The 22,147-nt window shown below is 43.4% G+C and overlaps 1 protein-coding gene across 1 annotated transcript in view; it reads left to right on the top strand.

Annotated features, from left to right (window-relative positions):
- The window catches only part of pmepa1 (prostate transmembrane protein, androgen induced 1), a 46,475-nt gene extending 41,608 nt beyond the window's left edge, over positions 1 to 4,867 (top strand). Inside the window, exons 2-5 of the mRNA XM_080728422.1 lie at positions 411 to 565; positions 2,848 to 2,901; positions 3,196 to 3,620; positions 4,411 to 4,867. Coding sequence (XP_080584548.1) covers positions 411 to 565; positions 2,848 to 2,901; positions 3,196 to 3,620; positions 4,411 to 4,759 — 983 coding nt within the window. The 3' untranslated portion in view covers positions 4,760 to 4,867. The remainder of the gene's footprint in view (positions 1 to 410; positions 566 to 2,847; positions 2,902 to 3,195; positions 3,621 to 4,410) is intronic.
- The last annotated feature ends 17,280 nt before the right edge of the window (positions 4,868 to 22,147 follow it).

The following is a 22,147-nucleotide window of genomic DNA, read 5'->3' as shown; positions in this document are numbered from 1 at the left end:
GTTGTCCGGTCGGAAGCCGGGGGGAAAAAACGTGTTCAGAAATGTCCGGGGCCAAAGTTTGTTGTACGCCAGGGTCCCATTGGCCAAGCTTCGCAGGATGTGCTGTGATTGGCTAGTGGAACTCTTGATGAAATGAACTCATAAATATCACTACACTTCACACTAGGTGTGATTTATTTTATAAAATAGCCTCTGGCCTTTTACATCTGCCATGTGCAACTTCAAAGCCTAAAAGCTAACACGATTAAATTGTTAATCGTAATTATTTGAGTGACAATAAATCGCCATATAAAATGTCCTAATCGTGACGGCCCTAGTTATGGCAACCACACTAATAATCTCTCTCTCTCTCTCTCTCTCTCTCTCTCTCTCTCTCTCTCTCTCTCTCTCTCTCTCTCTTCCACTCACAGCCCAGTTGGAGTTTGTCCAGATCCTGGTGATAGTGGTGGTGATGCTGGTCATGGTGGTGGTCATCACCTGCCTGCTCAACCACTACCGCCTATCAGCACGCTCGCTGCTCTCCAGACACGCCCACGCCAGCGGGAGACACCTGCCATTGGCCAATGTAAGTTCGCCCGTCTGTCTGTCGGTCCGTCTGTTCGGCTGTCTGTCTGTTTGTTGGTTCACATCATCACAGAAAACGAGCTAGTGTTAGCCAAGCTGCTGAATTTCAACCCCAGTGCCTGAGAATTCTTCTAAGAAGAAGCAAATGTCAAATTTGAAGAATACCAACTCAGGAATTTACCTTTTACAAACAATTTGCTGTTGTTGAGATAGTGAAAGAAAATACATCACATTTGTACGCTCTCAGAGCTAAACAAACACAGATTTTGCTGTGTATGAGATTTTGGTCTCTAGGAGAAAGAAATACAAGTTTTAAAATGGTTGATTTATATTAACCTGGGGGTCCGTGAAATGAAAAAGGGAGAGAATCACTGAACTAGAACATTCAATCAGACACACTGGAATAACAACAAACACATTTCATAAGAAGTAGGAAGTTTGTACACTGTGTAACCACGGCGATCAGACACTCCGGGCACACACACACACCACATGCGCGCGCGCACACACACACATACACACAGATTGAATTGCACCTGAGGCGTCTAGAAGCGCATGGCGTCACCTGTGTTCTATGACTCGTCTTCTGCAGAAGAAATTACTCATCTGTGTAATCACACTTTAAACACGCAGACACACGCACATGCACACGCACACGCACACACACACACACACACACACACACACACACACACACACACACACACACACACACACACACACACACACACACACATACACCGCACGCACGCACACACACAGTTTTTATTTAATATAATTCACAGGCTGCTGTTTGTGTCTGTTTAGTCTAAATGTAATGAGACAGGGAGCGCTCTAGTAGCTGACCGATGGGACACGTAATCCCAACACCCCCGGTTACATTCTGGTTGCACACCTTCCCTCTCTCTTGTGTCCTCTATTACAGTGGTTCTAAAACCATTTCATAACAAGGACCCCCAAATTGACACATATTAGCCTGCGGACCCCCATTTGAAAAGCCAGAGATTTGTACGTCTCTAGCAGTGATTCCCAACCATTTTAATTTCAAGGACCCCCAGTTTTACATGCATTATTCGGCTATGGACCCCCATTTAATGGCATTTCTATCTTTGAAATCCCAATTTATATTGTAAAATCAATGTTAATTTAACTCAGAGAGTGTACAAATGGAACCAAATGGACGCGTCAGGGTCCATTTGGTTCCTAACTATCATTTAGCTGGAGACCCCCTGTAACTCCCTCAAGGGACCCTTGGGGGTCCCCTGACCCCACTTTGAGAACCAATGCTCTACTAAGTATATAAGTCTATAAGTAAAGCAACAACTGACTGCTACTAAAAGACGGCTGTTATCTCTGAGTTACCTGGAATATGGATATTCTATTCAATTCTATTCTATTCATCGGGATAAAGAAAGCAATCAACCCTGACTTAAATGATCTACAAGCTCACAGCGTGGCACGCTACAACATGTATTTTCAGGTCTCAACCAGGTGTGTGGGACACAGAAGTGTAGTGAAAGATATCACAAGCGTGTCCGTTTGTTTGTTTGTTCTTTGTGCTGCTCAGGGGCGTCAATTGGGTATGGCAGGGGTATGCAGCTGCCATACCCTGGGTCCAGGGGGGGGAAAATAAAAGTTACTTTTAAATATAAATCCATGAATGTCTCTTTGTCTATATGTGCTGGTTATTATGTTGTTAAATTACAGTAAAATAACTACAAATGCAAAATGTAACAAAATGTTCACTTGTTAACAAGGTATTATAATTATATTCTCAACATTTGTATTCTCCTCATCTTGACAAAATGGTATATTCCCAGGTTCCGCAGGTCAGCTGCACAGGTGCAATTCATTATTGTTAATTGTGGCACGTTTACTAACATGCCAAGTTTAGCTGCACTTGAACCACCGTTCCAGGCTGCCATATCCAGCCCAAGAAACCGTAGAAACGGGGATAAAAAATAAAATGTACTTCTTAAAATAAATGTATCATGCCTGTTGCTAAGTTAAGGCAACATGACTGCAAGACACCAGTCATGTTGCCATACCTTAGCTTTTTCTGAACTGACGCCACTGGTGCTGCTGACTGTGTGAAGTTAAACTCTTACCATATTAGTTAGTTAGGCACTGTGGCGTCCTCTGTTGGACAACCGATGAACCACACTTCCACAACTTTCAAAATAGACTCATGATCTTATTTTCTCTCTCTCTCTCTCTCTCTCTCTCTCTCTCTCTCTCTCTCTCTCTCTCTCTCTCTCTCTCTCTCTCTCTCTCTCTCTGCAGGAGGGCAGTTTGTGGTCTTCTGAGGGTCCAGCAACAGGAAGTGGGCTGAATGAGGTAAGTTCTCTTCTAGAACAGACGCGTAGTGTAAATAAACCATTTAACTTCTGGATTTAATGTCTAACACATGGCGTGCACTTGTGTGTAATGTTACGTGCAGTATACTGCGAATTATACAGATTGTTTGCTTCTGGATTTATGCCTGATCGATTTAGTATTTTGTACATTGTCTTAAACATACCTCTATCCTTCCATCCTTCTCAATCCTTCTCCCATCCCTGTATCTTATCTATCCTTCTCTTTATCCTTCATCTCCTGGTCTCTCCATCCAACCCTTCTCTCCCGCCACAGCACCAGGTGTACACCCCTCGCCCTCCGGACCGAGGGGTCCCGCCTTCCTACCTCCAGCGAGACCCCCACACTCACCCCCACCACCACCACCATCACCAGCACCACAGTCACCTCCACCAGCAGCGCTTCCAGCCCACCACCACCACCTACCCCCCCAGCCGCTTCCAGCCCACCTACCCCTACCTGCCGCAGAGCCTGGTGGACCTGCCGCCCACCATCTCGCTGTCGGACGGCGAGGAGCCGCCGCCGTACCAGGGCCCCTGCACGCTGCAGCTCAGGGACCCCGAGCAGCAGCTGGAGCTCAACAGGGAGTCGGTGCGGGCGCCGCCCAACCGGACGGTGTACGACTCGCACCTCCTCCACCCTAACTCCTCCACCTCGTCCTCCTCCTCCTCCTCCGCGTCCACGTCCTGTCTGCAGGCCAGGTAAGGATGAAGCCGTTTGTCAGTTCATTATCCAATGGGCTGTGTGCGCAGCAGCAGCCGTTTTGGAGAGATGTTGGGTCTCTTTCTCGCTACCTTCACAGGTGTTGCCAATGATACTAACGAAGGCTCTGTTCTATTCTGGTCAAACAGAGACAGGGTGAGAATGTTGTGCATGTTGGCCCACTGGAAACACTCTGCTACACCAGTGGGTCTCAAAGTGTGGTCCAGGGTCCCTCGTGGTTCCTTGGAGGTTCCAAATGACCCCTCAAAAGATGTGTAACTCTTGAGACTCTTGAAATAAAAGGTTTGAGAACCACTGTGCTTCATGAAATGGAACAGAGCCTTCATTAGTATCATTGGTAACACCTTTGAAGGAAGTGAGAAGAGACCCAACTCTTCTCTCCAATATGGCTGCTGTGCATTTAGCCTATTAGGGCTGTTCTTGTTGACGTCAAGCATCCGACTTGTGAGAAACGTTTAAAGGAAAATATAAAGTCTGGGGTTAATAAGAACATGGAACAATAGCCATTACAAGCAGGAATTATGTGAAGAGAGCAGAAAGGTGAGTGAAAATGGTCAAACAATACTAGGTCGCTTTGCAGTTGTAGCCAACTCAAGCTGGACTGCAGTTTTCTAGATTTTGTAGCAGCTGCAAACATCGGGCGTCGCTTTATAACTTCATGTCGCTTTCTTCCGTTGAAAATGAATGGTAGCATGTAGCTTTGCATCTTCATGTCGTTGGCCTCCATTGAAAATGAATGGCACCTCCTTGTTTTTGTTGCGCTCCCAGCCTGCAGGCTCCTCCGCCCAGCGTCCACGCGGGCGTCAGCGCGTTCGAGGGCCAGGAGGCCTCGTCCCGGCAGCAGAAGCAGGGCCCCGGAGTAGAGGGAGCTCCCCCGGCCTACAGCGAGGTGATCGGACACTACTACCACCCCACGTCGCTGCCCCACCCCCATCGGACTGTTGTGCCCTCGCCTTCGCAGGCGCCGCCGCCGCCAACCCCGCCCTCCTCGCTCATACACGGCCTGCTCCGGCCGCCGCCGCCCCCCTCACAGCAGGCCCCGCCCACTCCAGGAAGCGTGGCCAACAGGAACGCGCGGAACGCGCGGGAGAAATCCCACAAGCCTCAGCAGGTGTGAGAACGTTTCCCGTGCCCACCCCGTTTTCCTTTTGCTTCCTCATTCCTGGCCAATGGTAAACGAGTCTTGATACTTTTGGTTGTAGAACCAAACAGGAAAAGCCCACATATGGTGTTTAATCAATGGGAGAGAGGGGGGGGGGGGGGCAAAACATAATTTTACATCACCTGGGGTCTATAACTCGTTAAATAAGGATTAGAATCACTGTATTACAACATTAACCACCCGGGTCAAAGTTAAGGTTGTAGTTTTGAACGATGCTGAAGCTCATTTCAGCCTTCAAGGGCAGGTTCACTTCGGCAAGAAGTTGAAACTGCCCCTGGGGTGGGATGAGGAGGCAGGGAAACGGTCCTTATTGCCCCACTGGAGGGGTAAGAAGTAACAAGAAAACAAAACAACGTTAACAATCTGCGGGATGTGGGAGAAGACCTGGTAATTCCTGTTTCTCTAGTACTTTCCTGCCTAAGGAGCACTTCACATAAACATGATGGTGGTGGCAGTATGAGGGTGGGGATTGAAGATCCAGGAATGGGAGGGTTTATTAAAGCCCCACCCCTTCAGTTAACATGCACCCTTCCCCCCCTTTCCCCCCTATCACCACCACACATATATGATAACAGATACACTTCACAACTCTAGTCTTTATTTGTTATAAATATGTACTTGTTTGGTTATGTTTTTGTTTGTCTTATTTGCGCTTTTTTTGTTGTTGTCGTTTTCATTAGTTTAAAAAAGTGATATCCTGGCGAACAACGAAATGTTGCAATCTTCAGATGTTATCTGACATTTTGTTTGTTTATTTGGTTGATTCCTAGTGATAATCTCCCTATCGCTGCTTTATCTGACAGTTTTTTACAGTTTGTGTTTTAGCCAAAACAGTTCCATTTATCTAGCTGTGTTTCCTTACAGTCCAAAAGAGAGATTCTGTCTGTGAGAAATCACAGATATCTTCTAGCACCTGTATCAGTTTGGTTCAGCTGATGTCTGCTTATGTCCGTGACGTGTTGTGGACAATGCAGGCTATCGGTACCGACTCCTGTGTCTGGTTTTTAGCTCTATCACAAGGCATGTTAGCATGATATCACATACATTAGCAGGTTAGCATAATAGCATGTTAGCATGCTGGCCAGGGTTAGCTTTTCAATCTGTTTCCTGATAGCTTTGTTGTTAGCATTAGCTTCATGCTAAGTGCCGTGAGCATAAAAGCCTGGTGTTACGCACGCATGTGAACCATCTGATGCACAGGAGTCACCGTCAAATACTTGACAAGTTCTTTTTTTTTTATGCTTAGCTTAACTTTTCTCTTGAAGAGAAGTTTGCACAAGATTCAAGACTGTTCACCGTGTAGAAGAAAATGAAAATCTATCTGCAATATGTTTGATAAGAGAGATAACAGAGAAAGTAAGCATATTTTTCTAAATTTTACGGATTCTAAAAAGAAAAAAAGATTCCTTTTTTGTTTTTATATGTTGTATAGCTGAAAAGAAAGGCGATCATAATCTGTTGGGGTGCCAACATATTTGTGTTTTGTCATTGTGCTGCATACATGTAAGCATGTATATATACAGTATATATTCACATGTATGCAAATTGAAAAAAAAAAACAAAAGAAAACGTAGAAGCACGAATTTAGAGTTATTTATATAAAATGCTTGAAGAATTGCACTATTTTTTAGTATGCTGAGATGGAACATGTGAGAGAGACTCTTATTGTGAAGGAGCTCTGTTGGGGGTTGGGGGGGGGGGGTGTTGGAACTATACTGCCACTGTTTCTAGGGTGACTTACCAGAGGGTCGGACCCAGCCCAGTGCACAGCCCAGTGTCACACTAACATATCATGGGAACGTCCTGGCTTAGATATGGCTCTGTGGTCTAGAACCCAACCATTATTATACCATTGATATCATGAATACAAATTTAAAAAACATGGTTTATGCAAATGTTCGGGTCCTGCGAGCCAATCACGAGTCAGGATTTTAACCTTAGGGCCCAATCAGAAAACTCTCCTCGAAGCTTTCTCTCGCTTCCTTCTGGCTGAATCGTTTAGCCCGCACACAAAAACCCAACGTTCTCTGATTCGTCAAAGCTTGCGGTCACCTTGACGCGCTACCTCGACCAAACGGGTCCAGCAGCTTAAATTCACTCGACCCTAATCAGAACAGCTTCCACGGCGAATGAATTGCTGAATATACGATGCATAATCAAGGCAACATGTATTGTAAGAGTAGAATTTTAAGTTGAATTTAAGCGGAGTAAACCTTTAAACGCGGCTGCGTTTTAAAGGTGAGGTTGCTTTTTTTTTTTTTTGGGTGAGAGAGAGCAATGGAGAGAAAATGTTGCCTTATATTGCTAGTGTGCTACTTTAGTGCGCGCGCATAAATAGCCCACAAGGTGTGATACGCTGGTGTTGATTGTGCACTGTTCTGGGCCAAATATGACACACATGCCCTCTGGCTACACCCTGCAGGCATCTCTGAGCACTTTACTGCAGCAGGACAGATACAATCTCAAGTCAGCCAGGATTTACAGTCAGGGTCTGCTTTCACCAACAACACTGCTTCTTCTTCTTCTTAAAAAAAAACACCACTTGTTTTATTATATGAAAACAAATTGAGTCATTTTCACTTCATCCAACGTTGAGAGACACTCTTTGAGGAGACTGTGACGAGTTCCGTTTCAGAATGGTTTCCGTTGTTGTGAGAAAGACAAATCTTTAGCTATGACCCAAACCAAATGAAAGCCTGCGTTCCTCTAACTCTTAGTCTTAGAAGAGGGACGCTGACCACGCCAAGTCCATAAGAGCCCCGTAGATCCAACTAGATCTCATCCCCAAAATGTTATATTATAATATGTATAAAAACAAAAGACAAAAAAGTTCCACATGCATTACCATGAAACGTAAAGCATTCAATCGTATTGTTTACCTATCTACATTCCTTCAAGAAATACCATTATCTGTTTAGATTTGTGTGCCTTTAATCATTATTTATATTATTACTAAGCCATATCTTTACTTTAACAAGACAAAACAATCACTTTTGAAGATTTGTTGTTAGAGTTTTCGTTCTTTTTATTTATCCCCCAAATGTGTTGGAAATCTTTTTAAACTGAACTCCTCACGTGTGTGTTTTGAACACACCACAGGACCAGTTGTCAATAACTAGTCACACGAGTGTGTTAACAAGTGACACACGTGAACTAATAGCAGCTTGTCTTGTGTTGTCCTTTCAAAGAGTGTCCCGCAAAAACAGGTGAAATGGATGTATTCTCTTTTAGAAAAAAATCTAAAACTTCAACATAAAAAAAAAGACTTCAACAAACTAATACTGACAATGTTCAATCAAACCCCAGCCAGTAAATGAGAACAATAACAATACTACTTTTCTGACATGTAAACTTTATTCATGGAAGGAGATACATGATTGAAGCAGTGTGTTTGTTGGTGGAGGCCAACCCTTTCTGTGTCCAGTCTTTATGCAACAGCGCCCTCCGCAGGGACACAGACCAAACTGCTTTCAAACAAAGGCTTGAATCAGTTAGGAATCACCTTTGACCTCTCTGCAGCGGACGGGTCCAAGCACAACCGGCTAGCGAAATCACATCTTGATTTGTTACGTTTAATTTCCTCTCCTTCCAACCTTCCTATCTCCACTCTACACCTCTTTCCTTTACATTCACATCTGCCATCCTGCTGTGCTTCTCTCCATCTCTTTCCTTGCCTCCTTCCTCCCTCTCTCCTCTTAAAGTGCGTTTGTAGAAGGAGGTGAACAGTGGTGCTTGTTGTGTTTGGACCGGGCCGCTGCGTCTGGGTGGTAGTTTTGGTATCCTGGGTGGGTTGGCAGCGGGTATACAGGGGGCTGGAGGTGATCTGAACCCACTGGTCTACGATCCGACATCTAGGAAGTACCGTATAGCAGGCATGTTTGGCCACGTACCACAGAGAGCCCGGTGTATACATTGGTTTTCAGTCCAATCCAAACCCAAACAGTGAAATTGGAAGTTACAAAATAAAACATAAATGATCAGACAAAATTGGAACTGGGATAATATAAAATTGAAGCTGAAGAATGAAGAATGATATTTGTGGGGGTTCTACTGTCTCAGGCAAAAACACCTGACCTGACAGTGAAATCTTGCTGTTTACGGGAGACCCCTGTTACAGAACAAACACCCTATAGCAATGATTACTGTCAGAACATGCATTTTTTTAAAGGACAACTTTGTTTTTTTACAACAAGGGTTCATATTTTAGATAGTCATTAGAGAAAAGAAAAGATGAGTGTTAAAATGTTTTCATTTACTTCGTTTTAGTGATTTTAACGATTTTGATTTGCATGCATGCCCCAGGTTGGGGGCATGCATGCAAGTGGCTAAATGTCTTTTTAGACACAATAAGCCCATTCCCAAGATCGCAATCTTCCATGGGCAGGTGTGACTTATGGGGGCTGGTGTAAATAGTAACAAAGAAATTGCCGGCTTATTGGGTCTAAAAAGACAAATTTAGCCACTTATACGCATGCCCCCACCCACTGAAATCAAAATACTAAAATCGCTAAAACAATAGAAAGCAGCAAATTAAAACATTTTAACACTCATCTTTTATTTTCTCTATTTACAATCTGAAATATGAACCCTTGTTGTAAAAAAAAAAACTAAGTTGTCCTTTAACAAACATTTTGTTTTCAATAAAACAAAATAAAATTCAATTTAGTTTACGTAAAAAGTAAAAACCTAAAACAACACATCAAGCCAGAGATTGTTGGCTTCTAGAAGTCCCTTCATGGTGGTACATGGTGGAACCTGTGTGTCCAGCGCGTCGGTGTCGTATTTCAGTGGGCATTTCAGGTCGGAACCGGTCCGCTTACTTCAGGGGAAAAAAATGAACAAGTCCTGGCTGACAACACGACCAGACAGGAGGGGGAGGTGGGGAGGCTGGACCGAGGTGACTCCTTCAGAGGCACACAGGACGCACACACGCACGGCGCACGCACGCACGCACGCACGCACGCACACACACACACACACACCCAGACACAGACTTTCTGAGTCAGCGATGGAGGTCGTTTTTCCCCCAGTATTCTGAGTGTGTGTGTGTGTGTGTGTGTGTGCGTGCGTGCGTGCGTGTGTGCGCGCGTGCGTGTGCTTGCGTGTGTGTGTGTGTGTGTACGTTGCGTCACTGTTCATTAACTCGTCCTGAGAACGACCTCCAACTGTCTAGACGAAAAGTAAATAAACACAGACATATACACAGACCTACACACACACACACACACACACACACACACACACACACACACGGTGTGTGCCTCCAGAATGGACTTTCGGTTCTGCCGCCTCCCTCCCCTCCTCTTCCTGTCCTAAATGAACTCTTCCTGTTTCCTAGAGATGCCTGTGGTCCAATAGCAGAGCTCCGTTCAGGCCAGCCGTGCTCTCATTGGCTGGCTGGGTCCCTCAGTCTCTCTCAAGACGTGTTCAGGGTTTTATTATTGTTGTTCGAAACGTACAAGTGTGCCTGCCTGCGCTGAGACGGGCAAATGTGAGTGGCTGCTTTGGGCTGTCAATCATCCCAAGCCACACCTTCCCTTACTGTCTCAGATGATGATTGGATGATGATGATGATGATGATGATGATGATGATGATGATGATGATGATGGTGATGATGTTGATGATGATGATGAAGATAGATAGTCCTTTTTGATAGCAATGCCGCAGAAAGTTGCAATACACCTACTATTTGCCTTTTGATAACATTAGTTCGATTTTAACGTAGTACGAGAATTGTAATTGTTTTTTTTTATTGTTATTATTATTATTGTTCAGACTAGTTCTTAAAAAAAAATTTTTTTTTTACTCCAATCCTTTGTTCAGACAAATATATAAAGAAAGGGATCGAGTGTCTTCAGCCAAATTTATGCTCCGTCACACTACTGTGTCACACGTTGAAAATAGCAGAGCTACAAGCTCACAGCACGTCGCGTCCGAGGCGCGTTGTGAATTGTAGGTCGGCTATTTTTTTTTAAACGCGGCACGTTCGTGGGGCGAAGTATGAACTGGGCTTTGCTTCCAATTGTAAAACAAAACCAATTCTTTAAAAACTACCTAACACCTGAGCTTGAAATGTTACCCACTGAGTGCTTGTAAATACTTGCAAAGTGCTCCCGATTTCAAGTGTTCTTGTTAGTGCACTGACAAGAAGACCTTTTTGTGCAACACAGACTTGTTCTTAAAAAAAAAACACTCTTGCACTTCAGAGATCAAGCATGCTTCTTAGTGTGCTTCGAAGTTCGTGAACTCGGCCTGCCCGGTGAAGTGGTGTGTTAAATCAAACATGCGTTATTGAAAAAGAAATGGACCCATTTGGGTCGATTTTTCTACTGTCAGAGTTGACGCTGCAATCCACGTCGTTTTAGCGCATGAAACATTATTCAGAGTGTGTTAAAACAACATAAGTAACAACTGCGGTGGTTGTAATTGGTCTATGAGCTCCTCTATTGACAGATTTGTCCACTGGTTGACAAGAGATATCGCATGAAGCTCAAAAGGCAATTCATCCTCTGCTCAAACGTACATTCTGTATTAGCCCAGCAGTAGAAATCTAAGCGCTCACACGGGGGACCCGATTTCCAGTCCCCTGTAGGACATTAACGTTACGGATTGCAGCATTAACTTAACTTTTTTTTTACTTGGTAGTCGCTTCACTTACAAGTCAGAGTCAGTCCAAGGTTGTTCACTTTACCCCTCAATCATCTGTTCATGGTCTCTCCTCCTGATGCAGTGTTTAGATGTGTGCCTTTTTTTTGTGATGTCCAACATGGGGGACGAGATGTTCTCTACTAAATAAAATACATTTAAATAAACTTTACAGTGCAATGAGCTCGTCAAATACTCTGCTTCATTGCCTTTTACAAAGCTCGAACGATTCAAATCAACTCACTTTTCTTTATTTTACTTTACAGTGTAACAAAACGTGGATCTGTGGTCTCTTTGTCACAGCGATGCTCTAGTATCATCGGCTGTTAACCATTCACGCCCTACTTTGTCGTATTTGAAAATGTTTACGCTTTTGGACATTTCTGAAATTCTTTGGAAAGATTGTCAGCCATAAGGACATGCCCAAAAATAGGGATGTCGTTTTGAAAGTGGTTAAACAGCAATGGTCACGGAGCGGGAATCGTGTGGCTAAAATGGCTACTGCTAAAAGCTACCAGAATGGCTTGTTGGTCTGGCAATATTCAGCGATCCACAAACACTCAACAGTCTAGTTCTTCTGTTCACAAAGTGGTAAAAGGCCTTTCCAAAGAAGGATTCATCCTAAGTTAAGGCTCCAGTAGCCGTAAATATAGACGAGTCCAACTGACTTGAACTGTCTTTTGTTTGTTGCATTATTTCTTTCTTAAAGGTGATATATCTCGATTTCACTCTGTCCAGTCCACTCCGATATCCAAATCAGCGCGACATTAGCGCCTCTCCTCTGACAATTCAAAAAGAAAAACGCTCTTTAGTTTGGTTGCAGTATATGTGAACTATGTATTTAACTAGGCCTCTTTTAGAAGGACAAAAGGACAATACAGACCTGTGGTACAAAGTGGTACCTGTTTGAACTTTAGAAACGTTCTGGGTTGTGTTCGTTCCCCAAAACCCATCTTAGCACAAAGGTTCTGCGTTCTTCCCCTCAGGCTTTCTAATGAATGAGAGACAACTGCAGAAACTAAGGCTTTGTTCAGACCGGTGACCCAAATCAGATTTGTGTGACCCAAATACAGATTCACAAATCAAATACAAATACACAAATTCAATCTGATCACTTGAAAAGATCATATTTGAGAAATAAAATGGGATTTGCCTGCTGTCTGGACAAAAGCCAAACCTGTGTTTTGTGGTGTAAAAACCCAGCCTCAATTCCTCTTTCTGTGTCTGAATCTGCTATAGCATGGAGTCACGTCGCAAGCCAACCATATATCGCAGTATATAAATACATATAGAGGCCTACTTATTCTCGACAATAATATTTGCTTATTTGTGTATAAAAAATAAATAAAAATAAAACGTTTTCTTTTTTATTTATAATGAATTGTTCAAATGTTACTGGGTTTATAATGTCTGCTTTGTCCGTTTGTAATGTTTATTTTTCTTTGTTAAATAACAGAAGACAATGGTTTTATGGTTATTGTCATGCTACATGATATGACACATTTCAGTAAGCCTTCAATTTAAAATGAATTAAAATAAATAAATAAACTTTTATAATTATGTCTGTGTTCTGTTATTCTGTGTTTGTTCATATTTACGGACAAGGACAACTTGTTTTTTTTACAACAAGGGTTCATATTTTAGATTGCAATTACAGAAAAGAGAAGATGAGTGTTTAAATGTGGCAAAACATGTCTTTTAGACACAATAAGCCGGCGATTTCTTTATTACTATTTACAGTAATAGCCTACTATACATATCTGCCCATGAAAGATTGCGGTGCATCTTGGGAATGGGCTTATTGTGTCTAAAAAAACATATAGCCACTTGTACAGTATGCAAGCCCCCACTCACTGAAATCAAAATCGTTAAAATGGCTAAAACGATAGAAAGCTGTAATTGAAAATATTTTAACACTCATCTTTTCTTTTCTCTAATTACAATCTAAAATATGAACCCTGTAAAAAACAAAGTTGTCCTGTAAGGCCAGTCCACACCAATGCAACTACTTGCAGCTCTTTGCCACATGCAACTTTGCAACCCCAATGGGATAAAAGGACCCTAAAGGGCGAGGTCGCTTTCCTAACCTATAGACTATACATGTCAGTCTAACCCTTATATGAGATACTTAAATGGTTTCCTGTTGAAATAAGCTTAGTCTTTTCATGGATCTCCTTTTAGTAGACCTTGTACCAGTGAACTGTATACCGTCATGAATCTGTACATTTTCCTATGCAAACTTCTAATAAAGCCTTCAATCAATCAATCAATCAAAACCCGTGTGGCTGGTTCTACAGACAGGGATCTCCATATTCACCATATTCCTGGCCATTCTATGGAGGCTGCCATTTTCCTTTTACAGAGGGCGCTGGAGCATTTTTCTTTGTGTGCATGCTGCTTCATAAACATCTTTTCACTTCCTCCCAAGTAAGGAAGTGACATGAATTGTCTGTTGCCAGATTTTGCCAAAGAAATAAGCCCAACAGAAGCAACTACAGTAGGCTATACTACTTTACATTCACATTTGAAAATAGCAGATCAGCAAGCTCACAATGTGTCACATTGCGACACATTGTGAGCTTGTATATTTGCTATTTAAAAAATATTGAGGGAAAACATTATTTTGAATATTTTTGAAACATTTTAACAATATAAATCTGTGTGGAGGTCCCTGGCACCACATATTTTCAGATGGGGGTCTGTGGACAAATATGTAATCTTGGGTCCTTGATATGAAAAGATTTGGGAACCACTGGTTTAAAAAATATTAGAAAGTAAGCCCAATAAGCAACAATGTTTTTAGAGTCACAAATTGCTTATTATAAGCAGACATGGCAATCCAGGTACATTCAGAGCCCAGAGCCTAGAACGCCAACTACTGACATTTTAATGCAAGGACAACAGGAAACCAAATGATGTTTTTCGGGCCAGCTTTTTCAGCCTCCGCCTCTTTCAGGATATGAACAGGAAGCCGGGGGCGGGGCCAGGAATAACGTGAATATGGGCATAAAAGGGATTGTATGTGGCCGATGTGGACTCCATATATGGGCATTCCTATTATGGAATATAACCACACTAACAGAATCCCTTTTATGCCCACATTATATGGAGATCCCTGTCTGTAGAACCAGCCACTCGGGTTAGACTGACATGTATAGGTGAGACTGACATTCCTTCCTTCCTTCCTTACTCTTCTCAGTGGGTTGACCAATAGATCTGAACTTGCACACGTGCATTGACCATATATAGGCTATATTATAAGGGAGTGGAAAGACAATTTCTTTCACATTCCCCAAATTTAAACTTAGTGTTTTTGGGAACATTCACTCACTGGACCATATCAGAAAATGTTTGAATGTTTATAAACAAACATAAAGAAGGGTTTCCTCATTTTACTTACTGGAGTTTGGGTCGCTACGCAGCCCTCACACCTGCGTGGCACCCCAGATCCGACTCATGGCGACACCGTTTGGGGTTTTTCGAATCTGATGTCATGACGACATGGTTTGTGTGGGTCTGATGTCACAGTCAACATGACACACGCCATATTTGGGTGTAGCTGCAGTGGGAAGCTGTGACAGGGAGGTGGTCAATCAGCCAGCCGGCCCACTTATTATCCATTTTTTGCGACCGCAGTTTAATATCAGAACCGTCACATCTTGACCGTATATGTCTGTCTGTCTGTCTGTCTGGATAAAGCTTGGTTTTGAAGTTTTATTGTTGATTGACTGTCACGTACGCTCTACATCACTGTGATGTCAGGGGAACCACACTAACAGAATCCCTTTTACAGTATTCCCATATATGGAGATCCCTGATGTCATCAATATTAAGCCCATATCTGTGAATGCCAAGGTATTTCTGGGTAGAATGTCTACGGGCGTTTTCACAATATAAAATATAAAATGTCCAGATAGCTACCGGTATGTATAGTTTTGTCAACCTGTGGATATTTAGGACAAAATAATATATTTCTGATAGTCAATAACAATATCATAATATTTCTTCCAGAATGCGTAGGTTATCTCCATATATGGAGATTCAACTTCAATGAGTAACCATGGCAAACTGTCAACTGCCCGTATGTCTTGATAATTGGTAAAACAAACTTTTGGCCTATTTGTGGAGATAAGCGACCAACGGTCGCTTATCTCCCGATTAGGGAGTCTTACTGGTATTGTTCCAATGTGACGCTGCCAGCGGAATCTTCCCGGAAATTCAATACACTAGAAGCTCGGAGCGTCTAGTCGGGGACCGGCCTACTCGGGAACTGCAAACCCCATTATACCTGTTGTCATAGGACCCGTTTTAACCATCTGTTTGCCTGTGTGCATTTATGCCCATATATGGAGATATCTGTATCTGTCTGTCTGCGTCCATTTTAAGAAGTAAAGAATGAAACACAGTAAGAATGAAACACAGAACAGGAGTTTCCCTACGTTTTAACAACGGGCAACAGCCAGTGACTCTGGGCGATGTCGTCCAAAAGAATCATTTTCATGTTTTTGGGCGACGTTTTCCACTATCGCCTCATCGCCTGCTATCGCCAGTAGTTGCCGGGTCCCACTGACAAATAACACAATTTCCGGAAAATATGCCCGACCGTCACCCACTGTTACCCACTGTTAAAACGCACCGTTAGGCTACCGCCAATCTGGCTAGACGTTCGTCAAAGAAAAGGGAAAAACAACGCCCTCTCTGTTTTGTTCCTTTGCGTAGCATCAGAGAATCTGTTCTTGAGAGATTAGGCTACCGCTTAAGAGACAGTGGCAAGAGCTATTGATGATTCATTTGAATCTGCTGTGTGGATGTAGATCTTGTAGGATAAGTTGGCAGACAAAAATGACCCTTTTCTATTTCTGTCAGGTTGCGTTCCCATTCACCCCGTGTATGATTGCAGGACGAGGTTGGCTTCCCCCCACCCCCTCCCCTATGTCACTAGAACACTGTACACATCTTGGGTAAGGTTATCACAAAATGAAAATTATTAAACTTATTTAACCCATTTAGGACTGAGGCCGATTCTAAAAACTTTAGTTTTCTGAAAAAATGTACTAAAAAATTACAAAATAATTATGTTGCTATATAGGCTAGTAAGGCTACTTACTGTACATCAGTTGTTCCCAAACCTTTTGGTTCAAGACACAAAAGCGAAATTAGACATTTTCCCGAGACCCAAACTAATGAAAACAGCAGATCTACAGCTCACAACGCTACGCGAATCATCTGTTTTCACTACTTCTTAATTACCATTTTCTTACATTTGTGGAATTTCTTAGATGTGTTTGTTTGTTTCAAAATGTATATAAAAACAGGTTTTGGGGGAGGGGAAATGTGGGAAAGGTAAATGGGATTTTTACTCGAGTTCTGACCCATAACATTTGTGGGTCGCGACCCACTGTTTGGGAATCAGTGCTGCATAGCAAGAACAAGAACTCAAAAATGGGTTCCCATCTTGAAAGGAAAACCCCCAAAATGGTTTAATACTGATACACTCCTTGATGTCACCCAATGTCTGATGTCACTCGAGCCAGCGAGTGACATCAGAGGATGACATCAAGTAGTGATGCCACAATCCTACACAGTCACTATAAGTGCAGGGCTGTCACCATAACCCTGTCAGAACATCGAACCTACTCCACAGTGGCAGTCCCTTAATTAATAGTCAATAGTTTCAGTTTTTCAGTCTCTTGTTTTGCTAGTTTCCTGCGTGGTCTGCGTGAACCAGCTGTATCGTACTAACTTAGCTGACGACACTTGCAGCATCATTTGAAGTTGATCGCCAAAGAGTCTTTGACCTAGGAAATACATACTATATAGGGTCAAGGTTCCTCGCTGCCTGCCAGCTGGCAAAAGAACAGATATGCCGAGATATATATCAAGTGACGCAGAGCCATCCGATGGGTGGACAATCGTCACGAGGAGGGGGTCGGCTATTTGGACTCTGGGGTCAGAGAATGCACTGGAATATGGGACTGACCTCCCAGAGACGACTAGAGCTCCAACGATAGAGCCAGAGCTACCGAGCCCTGCGCCTGCTGGACCCTCCCCATGTGACCGTCTGGACATTGTGACCTTTGGAGACGTGACAGAGGATGAACATGCAGTGGCGGAGCCTGACAAGACAGAAGACAACAAGGATGTCCACCTTGGAACATCCTTGAGCAGCCAGACCGCCTTCACTGCAGTCGAGACAAACTCCAGCAGTGAGGATGAGACAGTGGGCAGCGCCACTCGGGTCCTGCAGAGACAAAGGCCGAGGAAGACCATCTGCAATGTGACGGAAGCTGAGCAGAACGATGTGTTCCAACCGCAGGGACAAACTGAGGAACCCCTCCCTTCTCGGCCTGCAGTGCAAGAGCATGTAGGCAGCACCGGCCAATACATCAATTACAGCCTTCTCACTGTCCTCCTTCTTATCCTTATGGATACTTTTCTAAGCATATTGCAAATTCAAAGAACTTACAATGGTCTATTCATGTTCTTATGTAAATGCACCATTTATCATAATATTTCTTCCAGAATGCGTAGGTTATCTCCATATATGGAGATTCAACTTCAATGAGTAACCATGGCAAACTGTCAACTGCCCGTATGTCTTGATAATTGGTAAAACAAACTTTTGGCCTATTTGTGGAGATAAGCGACCAACGGTCGCTTATCTCCCGATTAGGGAGTCTTACTGGTATTGTTCCAATGTGACGCTGCCAGCGGAATCTTCCCGGAAATTCAATACACTAGAAGCTCGGAGCGTCTAGTCGGGGACCGGCCTACTCGGGAACTGCAAACCCCATTATACCTGTTGTCATAGGACCCGTTTTAACCATCTGTTTGCCTGTGTGGATTTATGCCCATATATGGAGATATCTGTATCTGTCTGTCTGCGTCCATTTTAAGAAGTAAAGAATGAAACACAGTAAGAATGAAACACAGAACAGGAGTTTCCCTACGTTTTAACAACGGGCAACAGCCGGTGACTCTGGGCGATGTCGTCCAAAAGAATAATTTTCATGTTTCTGGGCGACGTTTTCCACTATCGCCTCATCGCCTGCTATCGCCAGTAGTTGCCGGGTCCCACTGACAAATAACACAATTCCGGAAAATATGCCCGACCGTCACCCACTGTTACCCACTGTTAAAACGCACCGTTAGGCTACCGCCAATCTGGCTAGACGTTCGTCAAAGAAAAGGGAAAAACAACACCCTCTCTAAGAGCTATTGATGATTCATTTGAATCTGCTGTGTGGATGTAGATCTTGTAGGATAAGTTGGCAGACAAAAATGACCCTTTTCTATTTCTGTCAGGTTGCGTTCCCATTCACCCCGTGTATGATTGCAGGACGAGGTTGGCTTCCCCCCACCCCCTCCCCTATGTCACTAGAACACATCTTGGGTAAGGTTATCACAAAATGAAAATTATTAAACTTATTTAACCCATTTAGGACTGAGGCCGATTCTAAAAACTTTAGTTTTCTGAAAAAATGTACTAAAAAATTACAAAATAATTATGTTGCTATATAGGCTAGTAAGGCTACTTACTGTACATCAGTTGTTCCCAAACCTTTTGGTTCAAGACACAAAAGCGAAATTAGACATTTTCCCGAGACCCAAACTAATGAAAACAGCAGATCTACAGCTCACAACGCTACGCGAATCATCTGTTTTCACTACTTCTTAATTACCATTTTCTTACATTTGTGGAATTTCTTAGATGTGTTTGTTTGTTTCAAAATGATTATAAAACTAGACCAGGTCAACCTGGTTGTGCCAGACCCCCTGTCTGTCATCATCATTTATGACATCATGCCTTTTGTAGGCATGTCATCATCATGTCATCATCATATATACCCTTTATATAGAAAACCCGGACAGACAGACCGACATTTGCTTATGTAGGCCTACCCATTTCATGGGTCTGGCAAACAGGTTTTGGGGGAGGGGAAATGTGGGAAAGGTAAATGGGATTTTTACTCGAGTTCTGACCCATAACATTTGTGGGTCGGGACCCACAAATGGGTCCCGACCCACTGTTTGGGAATCAGTGCTGCATAGCAAGAACAAGAACTCAAAAATGGGTTCCCATCTTGAAAGGAAAACCCCCAAAATGGGTTAATACTGATACACTCCTTGATGTCACTCGAGCCAGCGAGTGACATCAGAGGATGACATCAAGTAGTGATGCCACAATCCTACACAGTCACTATAAGTGCAGGGCTGTCACCATAACCCTGTCAGAACATCGAACCTACTCCACAGTGGCAGTCCCTTAATTAATAGTCAATAGTTTCAGTTTTTCAGTCTCTTGTTTTGCTAGTTTCCTGCGTGGTCTGCGTGAACCAGCTGTATCGTACTAACTTAGCTGACGACACTTGCAGCATCATTTGAAGTTGATCGCCAAAGAGTCTTTGACCTAGGAAATACATACTATATAGGGTCAAGGTTCCTCGCTGCCTGCCAGCTGGCAAAAGAACAGATATGCCAGAATCAAGTGACGCAGAGCCATCCGATGGGTGGACAATCGTCAATGAGGAGGGGTCGGCTATTTGGACTCTGGGGTCAGAGAATGCACTGGAATATGGGACTGACCTCCTAGAGACGACTAGTGCTCCAACGATAGAGCCAGAGCTACGGAGCCCTCTGCCTGCTGGACCCTCCTCCTGTGACCGTCTGGACATTGTGACCTTTGGAGACGTGACAGAGGATGAACATGCAGTGGTGGAGCCTGACAAGACAGAAGACAACAAGGATGGAACATCCTTGTTCTGTCTTCTGTCTTCACTGTCTTCCGCCTTCACTGCAGTCGAGACAAACTCCAGCAGTGAGAGACAAAGGCAGAGGAAGACCACCTGCAATGTGCCGGAAGCTGAGCAACACGATGTGTTCCAGCCGCAGGGACAAACTGAGGAACCCCTCCCTTCTCGGCCTGCAGTGCAAGAGCATGTAGGCAGCACCGGCCAATACATCAAATACAGCCTTCTCACTGTCCTCCTTCTTATCCTTATGGGCGCCGTGGTTACCGCCCGGACTAATGAGATGCTGAAAGATCGTCTGAGAGCCCTGCACTCAAAGATCATAGACCAAGGTGACCAGCTTATAGACTTTGAGAGACAAATTGCAAACTTGAAGTCCCTGAATGCATACCTTGAGGACCATAATGCCTACCTTGAGGACCAGAATGCATACTTTAAGGACCACAATGCTGACAACATGCACTATTACAAATACATGTACATTACTGCTGTGGTTATCGTGGCTATATGTACAGCCATATGGCCAAGCCAGAGGGCCAAGCCAATCTCAAAGATTGCAGACTTTGCGAGCCAGAATGTAGCAGACATTGAGTGCCAGAATGCAGACCTCGATGGCCAGAATTCACCCCTTGATGGCCAGAATGCACCCCTTGATGGTCGGAATGTACCCCTCGATGGTCAGAATGCCGATCTTGAGGGTGAGAATGTATGTCTTAAGGCCCGGAATGTGCATCTTGAGGGTGAGATTGCACACCTTAAGGATCAGATTGATCAGATACATAAGTATGCAAGGTGGGCATTCCCTCCCCAGACCACCCGAGTGTAGACTGCGTTTTGGGACACCATGTATGGGCATAAAGATCTACCCAACGGGTGCTCCAACATGGAACACCATATTTGGGCATAAAAATCTGCCCAACGGGCACTCCAACATGGAACACCATATATGGGGATAAAGATCTTCCCAACGGGCACTCCAACATTACTTCTGAGACTCCTATACTCTCTCTTCCTCTCTCTCCAGACTCATTTCCTGTTGGAAATGCATTGGGTGCTTAAAGTTAAATATTTCAAAACCTACAAAAGATTTCATGTGGGTGTTGTTGATATTTATATCAGGTCGCACTTGTTGGTGATAGATAGATACCTTTATTATCCCAAGGGGGAAAGTCAGTCACCCAGAGTCACACAGCAGTTAAGGTTACAAGTTACAGGACAGTAAGAAAAAGAAAAAGGACTGTTGTGTAGCCGAGCGACAAACAAACTAACAAGAAAGAAGAATCAACAATACAGGAGAATCAACCATACAGAGCAACTATACGTTAGATAAAATCGAACCTCGGTTCGAAGTGAAGAGGTGAATTTGTATTCTATGTGTTCTAGATCTATACATTCTGTGTTCTAGATCTATACTTTCTATGTGCTTTAGTTCTGAATGAATGAATGATTGATTTTGAATGAATGATTTTTTCTGGAGAGACAAATTGTCATATGAAGCTTGGCCAATCCTCAAAAACATGCACGGGACATGTACGGGACAGACAAAACTAACCAATCACAGCGCGGAGATGCACGGGACAGGTACAGGACACACAAAGCCACACCTTGGAAGCGGCTTTCACCGCTTCAAAAAATATACAAATAAAGTGTCAAGATCAGTAGAAAAGACACAACACAACAAAAAATAGTACCTAAAGTTTCTATAATGGATTGCAATTTTAAAGCACTTTTCTAAGCATATTGCAAACCCAAAGAACTTACAATGGTCCATTCATTCAAACATAATGAACTACAATCATATATAAACCTAAAATGTGCAGAGCCAAAAAAAAGTGTCCAAAAAGTCAGTGCCAAGAAGTGACCAGTGCTGAGAGTCCCAACAAAAAAAGCGCACATGAATGCCCCTCTCCGCAATCCCAAGAAGGGGGTGAAAAAAGCAAAAAGTCA

The sequence above is a fragment of the Nannobrachium achirus genome, assembly GCF_963921795.1.
Source record: "Nannobrachium achirus genome assembly, chromosome: 6".
Classification (NCBI taxonomy): Eukaryota; Metazoa; Chordata; class Actinopteri; order Myctophiformes; family Myctophidae; genus Nannobrachium; species Nannobrachium achirus.
The sequence above is the reverse complement of the archived record's forward strand: the minus strand, read 5'-3'. Positions and strand labels throughout refer to the sequence as shown.